The sequence below is a fragment of the Musa acuminata genome, chromosome BXJ1-3 (genome assembly GCF_036884655.1).
Source record: "Musa acuminata AAA Group cultivar baxijiao chromosome BXJ1-3, Cavendish_Baxijiao_AAA, whole genome shotgun sequence".
NCBI lineage: Eukaryota > Viridiplantae > Streptophyta > Magnoliopsida > Zingiberales > Musaceae > Musa > Musa acuminata.
Genome location: NC_088329.1, coordinates 38,361,204 through 38,378,306, shown reverse-complemented (window position 1 = coordinate 38,378,306; position 17,103 = coordinate 38,361,204). Strand labels below are relative to the sequence as shown.

General features: G+C 45.7%; 3 protein-coding genes across 3 annotated transcripts; 1 reads left to right on the top strand and 2 right to left on the bottom strand.

Annotated features, from left to right (window-relative positions):
* Positions 1-452: 452 nt before the first annotated feature.
* On the bottom strand, positions 453-3,556 carry LOC135628371 (receptor protein kinase-like protein ZAR1). Its single transcript, XM_065134995.1, has 2 exons — positions 1,784-3,556; positions 453-1,389 (listed from the first exon to the last, which is right to left on the bottom strand). Exons 1-2 carry the CDS (start codon positions 3,276-3,278, stop codon positions 743-745), a joined length of 2,142 nt encoding a protein of 713 aa, XP_064991067.1. The 5' UTR covers positions 3,279-3,556; the 3' UTR covers positions 453-742.
* A 4,082-nt stretch (positions 3,557-7,638) lies between these two features.
* On the top strand, positions 7,639-8,718 carry LOC103979231 (zinc finger protein GIS3). Its single transcript, XM_009395296.3, has one exon. The coding sequence runs from the start codon at positions 7,778-7,780 to the stop codon at positions 8,477-8,479; it is 702 nt and encodes a 233-aa protein (XP_009393571.1). The 5' UTR covers positions 7,639-7,777; the 3' UTR covers positions 8,480-8,718.
* A 4,606-nt stretch (positions 8,719-13,324) lies between these two features.
* LOC135637746 (transcription factor MYB62-like) lies at positions 13,325-14,506 on the bottom strand. The gene is made up of 3 exons (XM_065150508.1): positions 14,362-14,506; positions 14,109-14,238; positions 13,325-14,021 (listed from the first exon to the last, which is right to left on the bottom strand). Exons 1-3 carry the CDS (start codon positions 14,504-14,506, stop codon positions 13,385-13,387), a joined length of 912 nt encoding a protein of 303 aa, XP_065006580.1. The 3' UTR covers positions 13,325-13,384.
* Positions 14,507-17,103: the final 2,597 nt, after the last annotated feature.

Here is a 17,103-nt window from a genome sequence, read left to right as displayed (position 1 = left end):
GAATGGAACAGACAAAATGACTGTCCTGCAAGCAGCCTTTAAAGAATCAGCTTACAGCAAATGGGTTCACTTCTCAAACACTTTTTCTCATTCCTCCACATGATCAGTGTGGTCCAAATTCTCACCCTCCATCTACTCTCTGCTTTGGACTCTTTGCTTTACAGATCAAGCACAGTTGCCGATCATGATTAGCTAACCCATTAATTATTGTGTTGGCAAAACCTTCTCTCAACCTAAACAAAAGCTTATGGTATGTGCTAGCTGTTGCACCAAATGTCATCATCCACCACCACAAGCAATCCGTATGAAGTTTTGCTGTAATCAAACACAAACACTAATAGTAGGAAACATACAAATGAAGTATCAGATCAAAGTGAAAAGAAATTGAGTTACTCTTTTCATAGGTTGCCTTTATGTATTAACACTCCGAATTATGGGAATCACCAGTCATATATACACATAACTTGTTCTATTAAAAGGAAGATAATGTTCATACTCCATACTGCACAAGAATTACACATTTAACAACATGCAGATAAAAGTGGAACACCACAAGAACTCGTCTTTGATCATCGATCTGAAGGGAAACCATAGAGACCCTCAAATTAGGAGACTAATGGTTTACCATTCTCGCCATTTTAGATGTGCCTGCAGCCACATTGGCACCCTCTCCTTCAACAACCACAGCTTCAGCTAAAAGAAGGTGACAGAGATGACGATACCTCTACAAGATCTTTGATTGTCAGGCGTTGATTAGCTTTGTTAACCTCTCCAACGAGTCCGCGACATGCCTCGATGAGGGTCGGCTTTCCGGATTGAACTGGACGCAAGCTAATGCTATTTTCAGCACGGCGGTAACCTCATCTTCTCTCTCTAGTTCTCGGGTTAGACAAGGGTCGACGACATCCAATAGGGTCTTCTTCTCTTCGATAGAGATCTGAACCCAGCGAACCAAATCCATGTCCGAAGTTTCCATCAGAGCAACCGGGGATCTTCCACAAATTAATTCTAGTAGGATCACCCCGTACGAATATATATCCCATTTTTGCGACGGTCTGAGAGATTTTAAGGCTTCGGGAGCTTGATAGAACAATGCATTGCTCCAGACAGGACTAACTGAAACATTGGAGATTGGGCTCTGTTGCTTCTCAGTAGCCTTTCCATCCGAATAGATCGACGGTGTTCCCGTTTCCATATTGGCCAGATGCCCGAGTCCAAAGTCAGATATGTATGGTTCCGTGTCGGGTCCGAGGAGTATGTTGCTCGGTTTAATATCGCCATGGACATACTTCTTTGGGCTGAACTCATGCAAGAAGGCTAAACCTTTGGCAACCCCCTTCATGATCTTAAGTCTAGCATCCCATGACAATGGTGAAATTCCAGCATTCCCTGAGATCAGATGCATGTCAGCAATTGACCATTAGCTGCTCAAGGAAAAAAAATAAGCTGTGGATTGCAGTGATCATGTCTTAGTCCAATCATTTGAATCAAGAAACAGAACCACCAAAATCAACATGCATAGGTAAATTCATTCTCTACTCAATTAGATCATCAACTTGAAACATGAAGAGTTTGAAAACAGTCATGGATCGAAAATAGCTATGGACGATTGTTAAACATGAAACACACAAACAAGTAGAATTGTCTTTGCAGCTTTCGCGAATCTTCGGAATCGAGTCGTATTGGCAAAACTAGCAGTTTATGAATTGCAAGAAAAAAAGACCACCACAGTTCACAAGCTAATGATGCATTGCAATCTAGCAATTAAAAGCTCAGTGATTACCATGAATTGCATTGGAGAGATTGCCATTAGGAATGTAATCGTATATAAGAAGTTTCTCATCGACCGACCAGTAATAAGCTCTTAGAAGAACAATATTAGGATGCCTCACTTTGCCGATAGCTTCCACCTCTGTTTGGAAATCTTTGAACCGCTGCAACCCGCCGTCGCCTAACCTTCTCACGGCCAGCGTCAGGCCATTCTCCAGCACCACCTTGTAGACAATCCCGATCCCACTCTTCCCCAACACAAAGGCAGAGCCCTTCAGAAGCTCATCCAAGTCGAAATGGACCTGCTTATCCAATGGTATCAGGTCAAATTGCTCAGCATCCTCTGCCGGGCTCTCGGTTCCATCTTTACCCCAACACAGATACTTCTTCCCACCCTTGGCATCTCTGCTCGAGTTCTCGGCCTCTGCCTTGCTCTTAGAAGAAACTGCTCTCCTGTAACAGCAGAAGAATAACATTGCCATAAGACCAATCGCCGCCACATCGCTCACAACGATAGCGATCACCACATTTTTACTCGGACCATTTCTGCTCTTGCTACTGTCAACTTCGGAAGCCTGAGGTGAATGATCATTCGGCAGAGATGGAACCGTGGATGCACCGCCGGATGCTGTACCCGACGAAGAACAGGGGTTCTTCAATGGCGGACCACAAAGTCCGGGGTTTCCGATAAATGCAGTTGGCCCTCTGTTCACTAGAGCTCCGTTCTGAGGTATGGAACCACTCAGGTTGTTGAATGCAAGATCGATGTAGACCCTTTCCGGCAAGTCCCCAAGACTCGCCGGAACAGGACCGGAGAAAAGGTTGTGTGAGAGATCGACCGTGCCCCGAAGGCTAGAAAGATTGCCGAGATCACTAGGAATCGAACCATTCAGTCCGTTGTACGAAAGACTGAGCTTCTCCAAGGCGGTCAGATTGGTGCCGAAACCAACCGGAAGGGAGCTCGTCAAGTTGTTGTGGCTCAGATCAAGAGCCTTCAACCTCTTACAGCGGAGTATAGAGGCAGGGATCGCCCCACTGAGCAAGTTCTGTGAAAGGTCTAGATTTTGAAGGAAAGAGAGATTGCCAACCTCCGGAGGAATAGGACCAGAGAAGGAGTTCCCATAAAGAACCAAGCTTTGGAGTCCGCCGGCAGCGGCGAAGAGTCCGGAAGGCAGGCTCCCCTGAAGCCTGTTGCTCCTGAGGTTGATGTGCCTGAGAGAAGAGAGGGAGCCGAGAGAAGAAGGAAGAGAACCCAAAAGCCTGTTCTTTGGGAGGCTAATCGAGACGACCTTCCCTTCTTTACAAGAGATCCCATTCCAAGAGCACGGGTCGTCACCGGAGGAGTTCCAGTTTGCCAGGGAAGCACCCGGATCCTCTTGCATGCATGCCTTGAAAGAAAGAAGTGCAAGGCCCTCCTCGTTTAAGGCATCTGAAGGTGCAAACCAGGCGCCGGAGAGAAGAAGAAGAACAAAAACCCATAGAGGAGCTTGCGTGACCTGCAACTCCATGAATGAAGAGAACAATGGTCTTCCTCCTGTGCCTTGTCTAAACAAGCTCAGGATTCAAGTGGCCAGAAGAAAGAAATGGAAAACCGAAAAGCAGCTTGGCAAGATTAGGAGTGGTTTCTACACTGATTGAGAAGGATGGAGAAAGCAGTGAGAGAGAGAGAGGGGTTGGGAAGGAACCACCAAGTACTTGAGAGAGAGAGAGAGAGAGACTGTGCTTGTGTGTCACTTGTTGGGTAAAGCATCACACAAAAACTTACAACGTGGAACGGAGTTCGGTGGGGGCTCTTGTCGTTTGGGGAAGGACATTAATGGCCTGCTTCCTTCTCGCCCTCTTCTGCATCGCATGTGATGATGGGTGGGCTCGAGCTCTGGTTTTTTGGGTGACAAGCAGACAAAGCATCCCAAACTTTGATCTCATCATCCATGTATCGGTGTGTTCTATCGATTCTCTGAGAAACATTATAGGTTTGAGGATTCTGCTGCTCGTCACATTTCCTTCCCCCACAAGACCTTCCATCTCTCCAGTTTCAAACTCACCAAGTGTGTGGGCTGTGGAAGTCCACCAACCTTTCATCTGTCATGGTCTGCTAAGCTCGCACCCAATCACTCCTCGTCGTTGTCAGCGTTGGGCAGAAACCCACATTCGAGTTCGGTGCATGCAAATCTTATCGTGTAGAAAAAGTTCACAACTGTTCGACTAAAGTAGGCGGCGAAGGCTGGTCTGATCTGCGCCAATCACTGGCAATATTGGGAAGAAGATAGAACAGCGGAAGACTACGACGATGCATATGTGGAATAGCAAGTCCAAGTCTGTGTGCGTGTCAAAGGAGTCGGATGGACGGGTTGACTTCCCTCTCTCCACGTTCTTCAAAGAGCTGCACACAATCTAACAGGCATGACTTCTCACCCAGCAAGATGTTGGATTTTGGAATCTCAAGTGCAGCATTTGTCACATGAATATATTATCATACATATTTATTTTTGGTTGGTTATGGAACATCTATCGTTCTTTGATTGGTGAAAGTAATGGAATGGACAGATGACACCAGGCAACATAATACTGATAGGGATCTGTCACTGCAGTCCTCAGACATCAAGTCTCCGTATGGCCACCAAACGCGGTGAGAGGCCTACTTGACCTACAAAGTTAGTCATCGTGCGATCTATGACGCAAAAGAAACATGATTGAGGTAAGAAGAAGAAAGGAAGCGGTTTTTGTTACCCTTTATGAGGATGTTGTGACATGGAATGGGTTTCATTAGAAATTAGAGGAATTCACATGTCATGTGGCATCCACATGGATGCTCGACGCATGTGCCATATGGACACCATGATAGTTTTGGGTAAAAAAGAACCGTAAATTCTATGTACTCTACCTCGCGGTAAAAGAAAATTCCCTCCTCCTGTCATCATTCATTTCACTCGGCTGTTGATCATATTAAAGAAAACTCTACCCATCATCTAAATTTAATGTAGATGTTGATTCGGAGCCAATTGTGATTCTATTTCATACACCAAAATTTGAGCTTAATTTGGATTGCCTTTCAGGAAACCAATCCTCTATTTGTTTCGGTGAGCTTTGACCTGATCGGTACTACTGAAAACTCGGACATGGTTACAGCGAAGCCATAGAGACGGGATCGTTCCGTCATCAAAGCAACGGGCGTACCTCCTCTGTGGCCGTACTTTCACTTCACCTCAAGACTCCAACATCTGGTTTTCTGTGCATGCTGGGCCACAGAGGTCCACACTCCAAACCTCCTCAAGTCTTTAGAGCTTCTTCGCAGACCAGTGATGGGCCCGAACAATCCATACGAAGTAGAATTGGGCTAAGTCGAAGGATCCAACCAGGCTTTTGGACGCTGCAAACGAAGCATCTAAGCATTCCTTTACTTCTTCCACACGTCCCTTCATATATATATATATCCTCGTGCATCCATCTGTGCACCACTTGTCATTGGATGCCTTCGTCGTCCAGTTCGGGTTCTGTAGATGGTAGCCCTAACCTGCAGCCTTTCGCCCTCGACTCTCATGAACTGAACTCGAGAGTTTTGCCCGTCCTGCACTCTGGTCTAGCTTTAGTTCTGGTTTAGGTTTAGTTTCTAGGTCTCATCGCTCCATTACGTATGGCTGCAGAATCACCTTGACATGACCGGTAAGTCAAGTCCACCCAAGCACCATATACATTTTTCTATAGAGTAGGCACTGTCACTTTGCATCCAAGGGCATATCTTCAGGCCCTCGCCCACCTACTTGAATGGTTTACGTGCTTATAGCCTGTTTTAATACAATATCTGCTCAATTATTAACACAAACTCAACTATATAGATATATAGATAGATAGAGAGAGAGAGAGAGAGAGAGAGAGAGAGAGATGGTTTTCTAAGGTGAAGTCAGTCAATCACACCAACTTAAGAGAGAAGGAACTTTGCGTTAAATATCTGATAAAGTTCTCATCCACTACAACATTTATCTTCGCCTTCGTCAGCACTACTTGGTGGTCCTCGGGTCGCGATTCTTTCGCATCCTCTCAATTAGCGCAAGCATAAGTCCGGCTGAAGTGTTCTGCAGTGAAAGGTGGAGACCGCTGCAGAAGCTGCCTGAGGAGAGGAACTCGGGTGCTTGGAAGAAGGGGTTAATGGCGGTCTCAGAATAGTAAGAGAAAAATGAATTCAAAGAAACCACATGGAATTCATGCTTCTCACATACTTGTTCGGATTCATCATCTCCGAGCTTGCGAGCAGGGAATCGTATCTAAGACCATGATGTTCTTCATCATGCACGAATACGATGTCGGACAGTGTTCAGCATCTTAAATCGTTCCACGTATTAAGGGAGAGGCCATGTCCTTTCCTATCATAGGCCCCCCACCACCAATCTACCGAGCCATGAGGTCCACTCTGCCCTGCCTTTATAGTCTTCTTTTAAACATGCTCGATCACGTCTCTAGGCTAAAGAAAGTAGACGGTGCTACGAGGAGGTCCATGGACAGTGGCTACAGCTGGTGACCGATACAAGGGTCTCGGAGGTAAACAAGAAGGAGATCCATACGTGAACGCCATATACATCTTCACCGGTTAGGACTTCCATTGGAGAGTTATCCTCCTCAGACATGTACTATTGGCATGTAAATATACTACAGTGCTGATGTTTTATAACATGAAAAAGATAATTATTATTTTATTATCAAGTGGATGAGAAACTCATGAAGTTGGAGCAACCCGGAGGCCCATCTCGTGGCAGCTGATGGAAGACTTTGGACGAGGGAAGCTGGGTGACGATGATAGGTTGGGTGCTTCATGCATGGTCTCCGAGATTAGAACATGTGGAGCAGAATTATTTTTCTAAGACTAACCTCATGAATATAATTGCATTCATATGCTACATGAATTAAATTATTCATGAATCCGATAAGGATCCACATGCGAACGCCACAAAGTCGATGACAGGTAGCCCTCAAGCCATCACTCCGAGGAGACCAGCAAAAAATGACATCGGTCAAACCAATTTTGACACGCCTGTATTCTAACAGTGATCCATTGGCTTCTTCTTGCTTTTTATATAGTTATGGTCATCGAGAGAAAACAACGTCGAGTGTTGAAGTCGTAAGCGAGCCACTAACTTAAATGGCCAGAACGATGTCCTCGTCATCAGATATGCATGTATGCGGATGGCCGGACAGATCGAGCTTTCACGACGACGGCATTGACCTCGTAGCGTTGCTCTGCTGAAAGCTCATATTTGTCACCAAGTTTTTTTGACAATGAAACATGACTTCTATCCTGATTTTTATCTGGATCAAGTAATTGTCTCAGCTACTGATCTAAGTACTGGTCTCTCTCGCATCTGTGGCGAGATATGAACAGGAATATGTAGGTTAACACTTCATGAATCCCACCAACTTCAGTTGGAACATCATACAAGGTTGCCTTTTGTTGGATTTGTTTATTGCGTTAGTACCATCTCGTTCATCAGATTCCTGTGCATGTTTATTCCTATAATACAACTTGGGCTGCACAGTCCCCACATGGTTGCTAATTCCTTCGCCAAAAAGATCTTATTGTCCTGCTGCTCTTATGAGATGTCGCTGTTGGCGTACATGCAGACAGAAAAAAGAACTTAGTTAGCATACCTGTGTATACAATAATACTCCCGAGACGAGCGCAATCTACGGTCATCTTACTTACTGTCACTACTGTTCCCCACATTGATAGATATTTCTCTCTCTTTCGGATAAGTCGTATTCACCTCATTCACTTGATTCATTACTGTTGCTATGACTCTTTTTCTTTGTCTAATCTTATAGTATACCTCAGACGGAACTATATATAGGGATATATAGAGACATCAGCTCAACCCACGCAAATCAAACCAAACAACTCCATTTCCTCTCTCTCTTTCTTCTCCTTCTCATATCTTGTTGTTGTTCTTCTTCTTGGTTAAAACCCTCTCTGCCTGTTGTAGATATCTCTTTTAGAGGTTAAGGAAAAGAGAGTAAGATGTCGGAGATCGACTACTGCCGGTCTAAAAACAGCGGCAGCCTCAGGCTGAAGCTGTTTGGGTTCGAGATGTCCGAGGGAGAGGAAGCCGGGTTGGGCTCCGACTCATCTTCCTCCACGATCACCACCGCTTCCGGCGGCGGAGGCGGAGGTGGTGGAGGAGGAGACGGGAAGAAGTACGAGTGCCAGTTCTGCTGCCGCGAGTTCGCCAACTCGCAGGCGCTGGGCGGCCACCAGAACGCGCACAAGAAGGAGCGGCAGCAGTCGAAGCGCGCGCAGATGCAACAGCAGCTCCACCACGGAGGAGTCGGCTTCGGCGGTCTCCTGTACCCTCGGAGCCCGATGGTGTCGGCCTTCACGACGCCGCCTCGTTTCCTCCCTGCTGGTTCGGCTTCTCCGATTTCCGGCCACCCCGACTGGGTCTACTTCTCTCGGACGGCCGCGCCGCAGCCGTCTCCCTTCCACGTTTCGCATGGGTGCGCCTTCCCCGCCCCATCAGCTACCAATCGCAAGGTCCCGCCAGGGCCTGGCATCGTCTCTTACGCCGCGGCCGGATACATAGATGGCGGTGGCATGCAGGTCCATGACGAGGGTCGAGCGGCAGCCGGGCCGATTTCTTTTCCAAATAAGGATGACTCGGCCGGCAAGGATGACTCGGCCGGGTTGGACCTCAAGCTCACCCTCGCCACGGCCGGGTCGTAACTCGATTTCCCTGCAGGATGATGGATCTGCTCACGGAAAAAAAAAAAAAAGTATCGAATCCTGTAATCTTTTTCTTCCCTTTTCATGTTCGTTCCTAATTTTCTTCTTTTTTGATCTCATCTGTTTCCGCAAGGTGATGTTCCTATTCGGGATAACATTCCCGAGTCCTGAGTTGTACATATATATAACTCCTATTTCCCTTCCATCATATGATATCGAAAGACGATGAGTTCCATCCACTGTGTTAGCTTCAACACTTGCCATTTCTCAATTGAATTGATGCAGAAATATACCATTATATTCTAAATAAACGTACATATTTATGTTATCATATCACGAAAGGTGGATGAGAACCGGGAAGACGCACAGTGGATGTCTTGAGTCACGTGTTTCAGACGTCTATTATTTGATGGAGGATGTCGTAACGCTGGGCTTTTAGAGTATTGTAATCAAATATCCAACCAAACGGGTCGCGTGGTTTCTGACCGAGTCAGCGTGTCTGGCGCCGGGGAGCGGGTCTTGTGACACGCTCCGACTCACCGGCACGGTGGTGCTGCTACGTTTCGCCCAGCGTTTGGGCCTCCCTATGTCGTGTCAGCATCCCGACGTACCCAAACCCGACCATACTTAAAGTGGGATCAAACGGGTGAGACCACAGATTACGTGGTCAACATGTGAAGATAGATCGTCCTCAGATTCGTATCCCTTAAACTAATCCCCGTCCATTATTATTTGCACTGCTCCCAATCAATCCACATTTCTAGCATAGTGACCCACTCAAAGTTGCCTTTGGAATCATGGCCGGGCCGAGCAGGGCTCATTGAATACCCGCTGCATGACGTGATTTAGACATGTCACTTGGCCTAACAATTACTGTTCTCCATCGATGATCAGCTACTTTAGCTACTGAGGCTTATACCATCCGAGTTCTAGGTTTGGACCTTCGGACGACTCTCTTCCTCCTCTCATCATCATTACGAGACAAGTCTTAAAGTACACGCACTAATGTCGTTGAATTGTACGATCCATAAATGGTAGAATGTAGTAATCAATATCCTTCTTATGGTATCACTGCAAGCAACGCAACATATTTCCTTCCTACCAAATGTGGGTCGCTGTCCTTAAGATACACGATAATAAAGAAACCCCGCGAGGAAAGATCTGCCGGCATTAAGATATAGTTTATCCATCTTGTCAAGCCTTATCCTTATTGGACGTACGGTGATTTAATATGGCTGCTCCTACGGCTCTTCCACGTATGTGCAGTAGCATCGACAGCAAGAGAGGTTACGTGTACACTCCTCTGTGAGCATTCATCGTTTGAGGTTTTCGAAAGGATGGAATGGGCACCAGAGATGACATCTGACAAAGATATAATAAGAAAACAGGACTGGTGATGCAAATGTGGGTCGAGGACCGAACGAGAGATTGCATGATTGCCAAACCACAATGGTTGCGAGATCACATTATTCGAGTGTTACGATGAGGCAACATCTTATCTTAGATGTTGCCTCAAAGTAATTATAATTCAATTTTAAATAGCCATTATGCATTCGGGTTTAGTTACTCATGTTGTTTGGGTTCTTCTGATCCTGGTCAAGTTTATTCTATCAGATCAGATAGCTTTCTTGAATTGGATGCTCTTTGGACCCAACCCAACCCAACCCGATCTTGGGATCTCAAGCGGAGTGAGAGCCCAGATTGCTTGGAATTTGGATCTGCAGAAGGGTTGGGTGGGTTGGACTTGACGACAGCGTTGTATGCACTGTTCCCAGTCGTGAAGACAAGCAAACTTTCTCGTAGGTGCCGGGGATCTTTCGACGTGTAATACGACGACGAAGTGATCCAAACCCAACTGAGATGCGAGCTACAGTTAACCGGAGCTTAACTCGAGTGGACTCAGCCTGGTGAATTGACCTGAGCCAGTTCATGAATCAGAAGTGCTCAAGTCCCATTTGGCTGCGTGATGCAAACTGGTCAACGCACAAGTACGTCACTCGACGAGTAAGAAAAGTTACATGCAAACAACTGAGATGGTTGAAACTGAGCCTAACAGACATGATTGATGCTCGCTGATTAATAAGTTTGTGCGACGACATTTGGTTGTCTTCCTTCTCTAATCTTCCTTTCTTTCGTTGGCTCTTTGTTTCCACAAGCACTATTTTTCTTCTCTCTTTCCTTTAGTGTGTGATGATGATCTTTCATTGAGTTGAAATCAATTTCTTTCAATATGCAAAATGTTAATATTATTACGATTAGTAAGTCTTTTTAGGATTCTTAAATATATTTAAATTATTTGATAGAGTTATAATTAAATTAAAATTTCTGAATGAATTAAGATTTATTTCTATAAATACATCTTGAGTCTCAGAATTTTGGTAGGAGAAAGAGAGAGACAGTATATCTTGGGTACTCTTGAGGGCAATCCGTAGGGATTATAGAGAAGATTTTAAAAGAATATCTAATCTCGAAGAGAATTAAGAGAGAAATAGTTCTAGTTTATAAGAGGAATCGTATTTGGGTGAGGGAACAGGCGTGGACGATGCTTTACTTTTCTCAATGGTGTTGGTCGCTAGCCGAAGCTTCACTTTTCTATTTATAGAGAAGCTTTCGCTTGAATACATTAATATATCGCTCTCCTATTTATATTGATTAAGAGAGAGGATTTCCCTCAATAGAATAGAGAGATTTCCCTTCAACAGAGTAGATAGATTTCCTCGTATAGTTGTCATATAGTTGAAGAAATCGGTACGATTATTGATGCATGTGATTGATTTTTTAGTTTTCGTTTTACTTGTCTCCGTCTCCAACAGATTTAACACATGATGTATATTATCATAAGGTAATGGGAGAGCAATTGTGCTGTGATGCTAAGGCTCGCCTCCACCTAAAGTTGGCGTGAGATTGATGGGACAAAGGGTTGGAATCTTCTGATCGCTATCTGTGCTGGAAAAAGCATTTCCTCCCAGTGAATCTCGATGACTCCATTCAGCTGTCACCGCCACATGCCTTGCATGGAGATTCAGGTAAAGCTTTCGACTGTCAAAGATCGGCCCAACTCTGACGCTTAATAGCCAGCCAAAGAACAAACACGAAAATGATTACCAGTGTGTACTGGCACTGTGGGAAATCTCTGCTCTCATGTTTTGCTCCACTGGAGAAGCTGAAATCTAGCTAGAGTCGAGTCATTCTCTCTTGGCAGCGAGTGGGAACACATCCGTAAATGATGCTGCCCGGCCCGGGAGTTCAGTCGCTTCACGGGTCTATCCGACAACGAAAGATTAATCTGTTTTGGAGTTACAGACACGCACTGCATGACGATTGCACTCGATTCATCATCCAACCTCTGTCTTTGATCTTTCAGCGAAGGGTCTTTTGCAGGGCCGCCGATCGACGTGTCGATGAAGCAACCTGAGAACCGCCCGCCCTCCCTCCCTCCCTCCTGTGGGTTTTGCTCCGCATGATGATAGCTCACGCTACTTGTTCCAGGATTAGGGTAGGGTTTCACAGTCATACGTGCAGAAGCGATGATAGAATGGGATTTTAACGCATAGGATTGATTCCAACGCCACATGACAAGAGCCTCCGGAAACATACGTCGAGCTCCTGCAGCGGGTGCAAGTTCGAAGGAAGGTTCACCGTTCACATCATCGTGGAAGTTGTTAGAGACTCACCCCTAAGCTCAGACGTTGAAGCAGACCCTCCATTGCTACCTACTCCTTTGTTTAGGAGCATGGGAGTCGACGACCATCATAAAAAAGGCCGAAGAAGCACCTAATGACCTTGGTCACATCGGTCTCGTATTTTTCATCTGGAAATCTCGGGGCGTGCCAAATTCTTCTTGTGTGATTTCCAGGATAAGACCACGATTGATTGGACCAGATGACTCCAAAGTCAACGATGCTTCATGACCCTAGACAATGTGGCTATGTTGGGCAAGCGGCTGGCTGCATGCCTTTTCTTCCGAAACAAGTGGAATTAAGCCAATTGGTTCCAAGCACTGGATTTGTTTTTTACCTCTCGTTTCTTCAAGATGATTCTGTCATGATCTCCTTTTGACCGTGGGGGTTTTCTGACAAGGCTTTCACATCGATTGCACCGCAAACACTCTACTCAAGTTTGCATGGGAACCAATCTGCTATGAGAAATGATGGTGGAAGAATTCATATAAGTATCTTAATTGTACTTTTCCTTTGGAAATATCATAGATTATTAGTCAACTTATTTATCGATGTACGTCATTTGGGAAAGACACTTCCACTTACGACCGATCGTGGGAAGCCGCACGACCGAGTCAAGTTTGCCGAGGATTTGGACTTATCGGCAACCGGCAACCATGGAAGCCGCCTGATCCCTGACGCCGTGGAAGCCAACGACATAAGCTTGAGGATGTGTACGTGGCAAACTCTCCATTGCATGAGAGAGGAAGAAGCAAATAATCTACAGCTGTCCGCAACTGAAGTTGTGAGGAGAAGAGATGTCATCCGTCAGTTCGATGTGATGTCGAATCCCATCACACCCTTGTTCATACTTCTCCGGTCGTATCACGCATCATCCGCATTGGTAGATCTTTCGAAAGCCATGCATTCTCTACAGTAAATCCGAGAACTTTGACAAGATTTTTGGTTCTTCGTGCTCACTTCGTGTGCAGTGGATGAAGATGGGGAGGAGGAAAGGCTAATAGATGGAGGAGCCACCATAAGTTCAACTGATCAAAAGATCATCTCGAGTACTTGACTCGAAGTGAAGTGATCTCTTGACTTGCACGAGAATCCTTGTCGAGAAGCACATCCGTGCCTGCCTATTTCAGGAGCAGCTGATCAGCTTGCCAACAGGAATCACATGCAGAAAAGGGGAAACAGATACATCGAACTTGCACGTTACAGTCTTCTTACAGTTTACGGTTCACTTCGACGGTGATATATACTTTACTACCTGAGAGTTATCAGCAAAAGGAACCTTAGTTTCTGCTGCACTCTCGTAGGTTTTGGACATGTCATATAGATCATCCATGCTCCACAAGCTATCACCAACGTTGTTGCTGTGATCAGAGGCCGAATGGCTAGGGGCTGATGCGGACACGGGTGCTATGTCCCAGGTGTCAAGGTTGTAGAAATCGTTCATGGAGCAGACGCTGGAGAATGGATCGAACGTGACGCCACTGAGCTCATCCGATGGTCCTGATGGGAAGTCGGACAAGTCTACCGGGAGTTGCGAGAGCACGACGGAGCAGGATGAGGTGCTGAGGCTGCGACTCTCCGGTTCCGGTAGCTCATACGACCCGCAACTTTGAAGAACTCGATGAGCTTCATCAGTAGCTGTTGTAGTGTTGGCGTTGGCATCTACAGATCGCAGGGTTTGAGAAGATCCTATGATCTGCTCACGCAACCTTGGCGTCCAGTAGCATTGCAGGGCATCTCGAAACATGGAGCTGTTGGGATCAACCTTGAGCTGCCTCGCCTGCTTCTGCACTCGAGTCCTCCAGTAGTTCTTTATCTCATTGTCTGTTCTCCCTGGAAGATGTTGTGCAATTCTAGACCACCTACATATATATATTTATGCGTGTGAATCACCGATGCATCAACCATAAGAGACTCACGCATGCAATCGTGATCGCCAGTGATGTTACCTATTTCCCCACTTGGAATGGAGTTCGAGGATCAGTAGCTGTTCTTCGGGGGAGAGGTTACCTCGCTTCACATCGGGCTTCAAGTAATTCAACCACCTCAGCCGACAACTCTTCCCGGTTCTCTTCAAGCCTACGACGAATCATCAAAGAAGTGAGACGATGGCCTGTAGATTAGGAACAGATCGAGAACAAGAGAAAGAATAGCCTTTTAATGGAGTCATCAGCCGGCTAATCAGGTCAGATGAATGGCCACCTGAGCACTTAGCCAGGAGATTCCAGCGGCCTTCGCCATGGCAAGTAATATAGTGCATGAGGAGTGTGTCCTCCTCCAGAGTCCAAGGGCCTCTCCTTAGCTCCATCTCCTCATGTTTACCGGATGACCCCCTTTTGTCCGACATTGTTAGTGCCGCGCCTTGGAGAAGCCACTCGGAGAAGAAGGCTCAGTTGATTTCCATGTTATATAGACCATGCCAAGATATGACCTACTTAATAATCTACCAACAACGGTGCAGACCCTTTATGACTTGTAGCGATCATAAAGGAAATTTTGGAGAAGATCTACTTGTAGTTATAGACTTTAAGGTTCGTGTGGGAGGGAAAGAGGACATAAAAGGAAAACGAAAGAAAGGAAAAGATGAGGAAGATGAGTTTGATGGAGGCTTTTGAGGCGTGTCTATATTTATTGTCTACACGAGACGTGTTTGACTGTTCAAGACATCAGAGTGGTTGATATCTATCATTGGACTCGGCATTTCTAGACGTAAATAATCACGTTTGCTAATCTGGCTGCAGTTTGATACCATGTCCATCGGTCTTGCAGCGTCCATTTCATGCATGTTTCCCTTTCGCCTTCAACTATCTCTATTGTTTTCTTTATCCGATACAGGCTATAGGGTTATACGATCATTGCCCATCGTCTCTTAATTGCCTCTGTTCTAAAAGCAGTGGTTTGGTCAATGTGTAGTTTTCCCTGGAGGAAGAGATGCACACAGTCTACAGACGAGAATACATTGCTGTGGCGCAGCAGATTGCATGAATGAAATTAATTATACTCGATCCAGAAATGTTTTCTCAAGTTAGTTTCAGTCTACCAAGTTTGAAGCAGCTGCCATATATCTATCTACTCCTCATGATGCAGTCCAATCGAAGCTCAGCAGAAACTGGAGTTCTAATACCTCTTCTAACATTCTTTTAGACGACATTAATCGACAAAGCCACCTGTAATGCCACCGAATATTCGATGGCTGTCCATGAGACCCCACAATAAAGCAGACAATGACGGGTAAAGCAAGCAAGCAACCAACGAGAAGAGTGCAGATAATTAAACCGACACTCTTCCTTACCAAAGTTACATCCGAATAATGAGCAAATCTTTGCAGCAGTTTCGGATTTAGTATTCCGGCATACAGTATTCTTTTGGCGCATACGAACAAGTGGTGGTGCGTCCTACAACAAAGTACAGGGAACATTTCGTATTTTTGGTTTGCTGCATCACCTGTCAATGGCGTCTTTCTAGTAGAAAAAGGAACATGACGATGAGTGTTTGATCTTTCATTTCTTTTCTTTTCTTTTCTTGGAGGAAACGAAGGGCACGACACAACTCGATCGTCAATGTGAACAGGGAGAAAAGGAGGTAGGCCGAGCATAAGAAACCACAACCTGCAACGCAGATTAATTATCCCACGGAATGATCAGAGCCTCTTTTTCTGCGATGCAGAATGTTGAGCTCGTTTGCACTTGTGTGTGTGTTTCTGGAATGCCCTCGTTAATGATGTCGGCAACAAGTCATGCAAGCGAGCGTTTACATAGTGTATTGCTTGACGGAGACGTTGCATTGTGCTCCATTGACATTGCTCGTTCCCAAAAATGACAGATTTGTGCTTCTTTGTTGCTGCAAGCCATATATAGATCAGGATATGCATCCATCAACATGCGGTGTGGCGACCCGTACGAACGCGCGTCCTTCCAGAACCTCACAGGCTCTGCGAAACCCCACACGTCCTTCCAACCATCACATACTACAGTGAGTGAGCAAGCAGCAGCCATCGGACAAGCCTCAGATCGTTGTCCGTGCTCAGAGGAGACACTAAGCAATGGAGAGGACGACAATGGTGCTGTCAGTTTACGACAGCAAGCATGACATCACGTTCCAGGCAATAATGTTTTTGTTCACTGACAATATCTACCAACCTCATCGAACTGCTCCATTTCTCGACTGTCGATCAGCAGTTGCCTTTACAGAAGAGCGCTCGGCTGCACACTTGCATGCTTTGTGTATGCCACTAGAAATACTCTATGGGTACACACCAAGTAAAATACGATCCCTGTAGCTTCGACAGGCGAATATTATATGGTGCTTGGGGACCGTCAACAGTCACTCAATTGGCATGTTAGCGCAGGCCGATCAAAGGATCATGTCCTGCCCACAGCACTCGGCATGTCTCCGACTCGGGTTGTCTTCTCTGACGCATGATACGAGGCAATCTGTTTGTTCAGTTAAAGAAATCTGAAATTGTGAGGAGCCACTGCTATTTCAGTACCCCTATCAAGTCGATGTCGAGAAAAATTCTTGCTGTCTAGCATCACACCGCTGTCAAATTTTTTCTCGTATGCGGCAGTCCCCCCTCTCTAGGTGGAGCTGGACCCCCACTCGTCGCTCACAATCGGTCATTCGACAGCAACTTCCCTACTTCCAGTCTCGACCACGGCTACCGCACCAAGTTCCAAGCCTACGGTGCAGCGCCAAGCATTTGTTGGGTCAGAATTTTTTTTTTTTTATTCTTCCTCCCTCCTTACCGTAGAAAAGTACCAACACTTCTTACTTTTTATTCCTCTTTACTGTAGAACTTGTTCATTCTTCCTGGCTTCTTACTGTAGAAGTACCAACACTTTTTCCTTTTTATTTTTCTTTTGATCCTTGTTATTGCTACATATTTCTACTTGCTCCCACATAGTAGTCCATATCTTCCATGTCTTCATCATCTACCTCTGTTAC

What these genes read in the sequence shown, in the direction of transcription:
- LOC135628371 (XM_065134995.1), bottom strand. Translation starts at nt 3,278, where the DNA reads ATGGAGTTGCAGGTCACGCAAGCTCCTCTATGGGTTTTTGTTCTTCTT. An exon ending in TCTCTCCAATGCAATTCATG is followed by an intron (nt 1,390 to 1,783) that starts GTAATCACTGAG and finishes ATCTGATCTCAG; the next exon opens with GGAATGCTGGAATTTCACCA.
- LOC103979231 (XM_009395296.3), top strand. Translation starts at nt 7,778, where the DNA reads ATGTCGGAGATCGACTACTGCCGGTCTAAAAACAGCGGCAGCCTCAGG.
- LOC135637746 (XM_065150508.1), bottom strand. Translation starts at nt 14,506, where the DNA reads ATGTCGGACAAAAGGGGGTCATCCGGTAAACATGAGGAGATGGAGCTA. An exon ending in TCTCCTGGCTAAGTGCTCAG is followed by an intron (nt 14,239 to 14,361) that starts GTGGCCATTCAT and finishes GATTCGTCGTAG; the next exon opens with GCTTGAAGAGAACCGGGAAG. An exon ending in CATTCCAAGTGGGGAAATAG is followed by an intron (nt 14,022 to 14,108) that starts GTAACATCACTG and finishes ATATATATGTAG; the next exon opens with GTGGTCTAGAATTGCACAAC.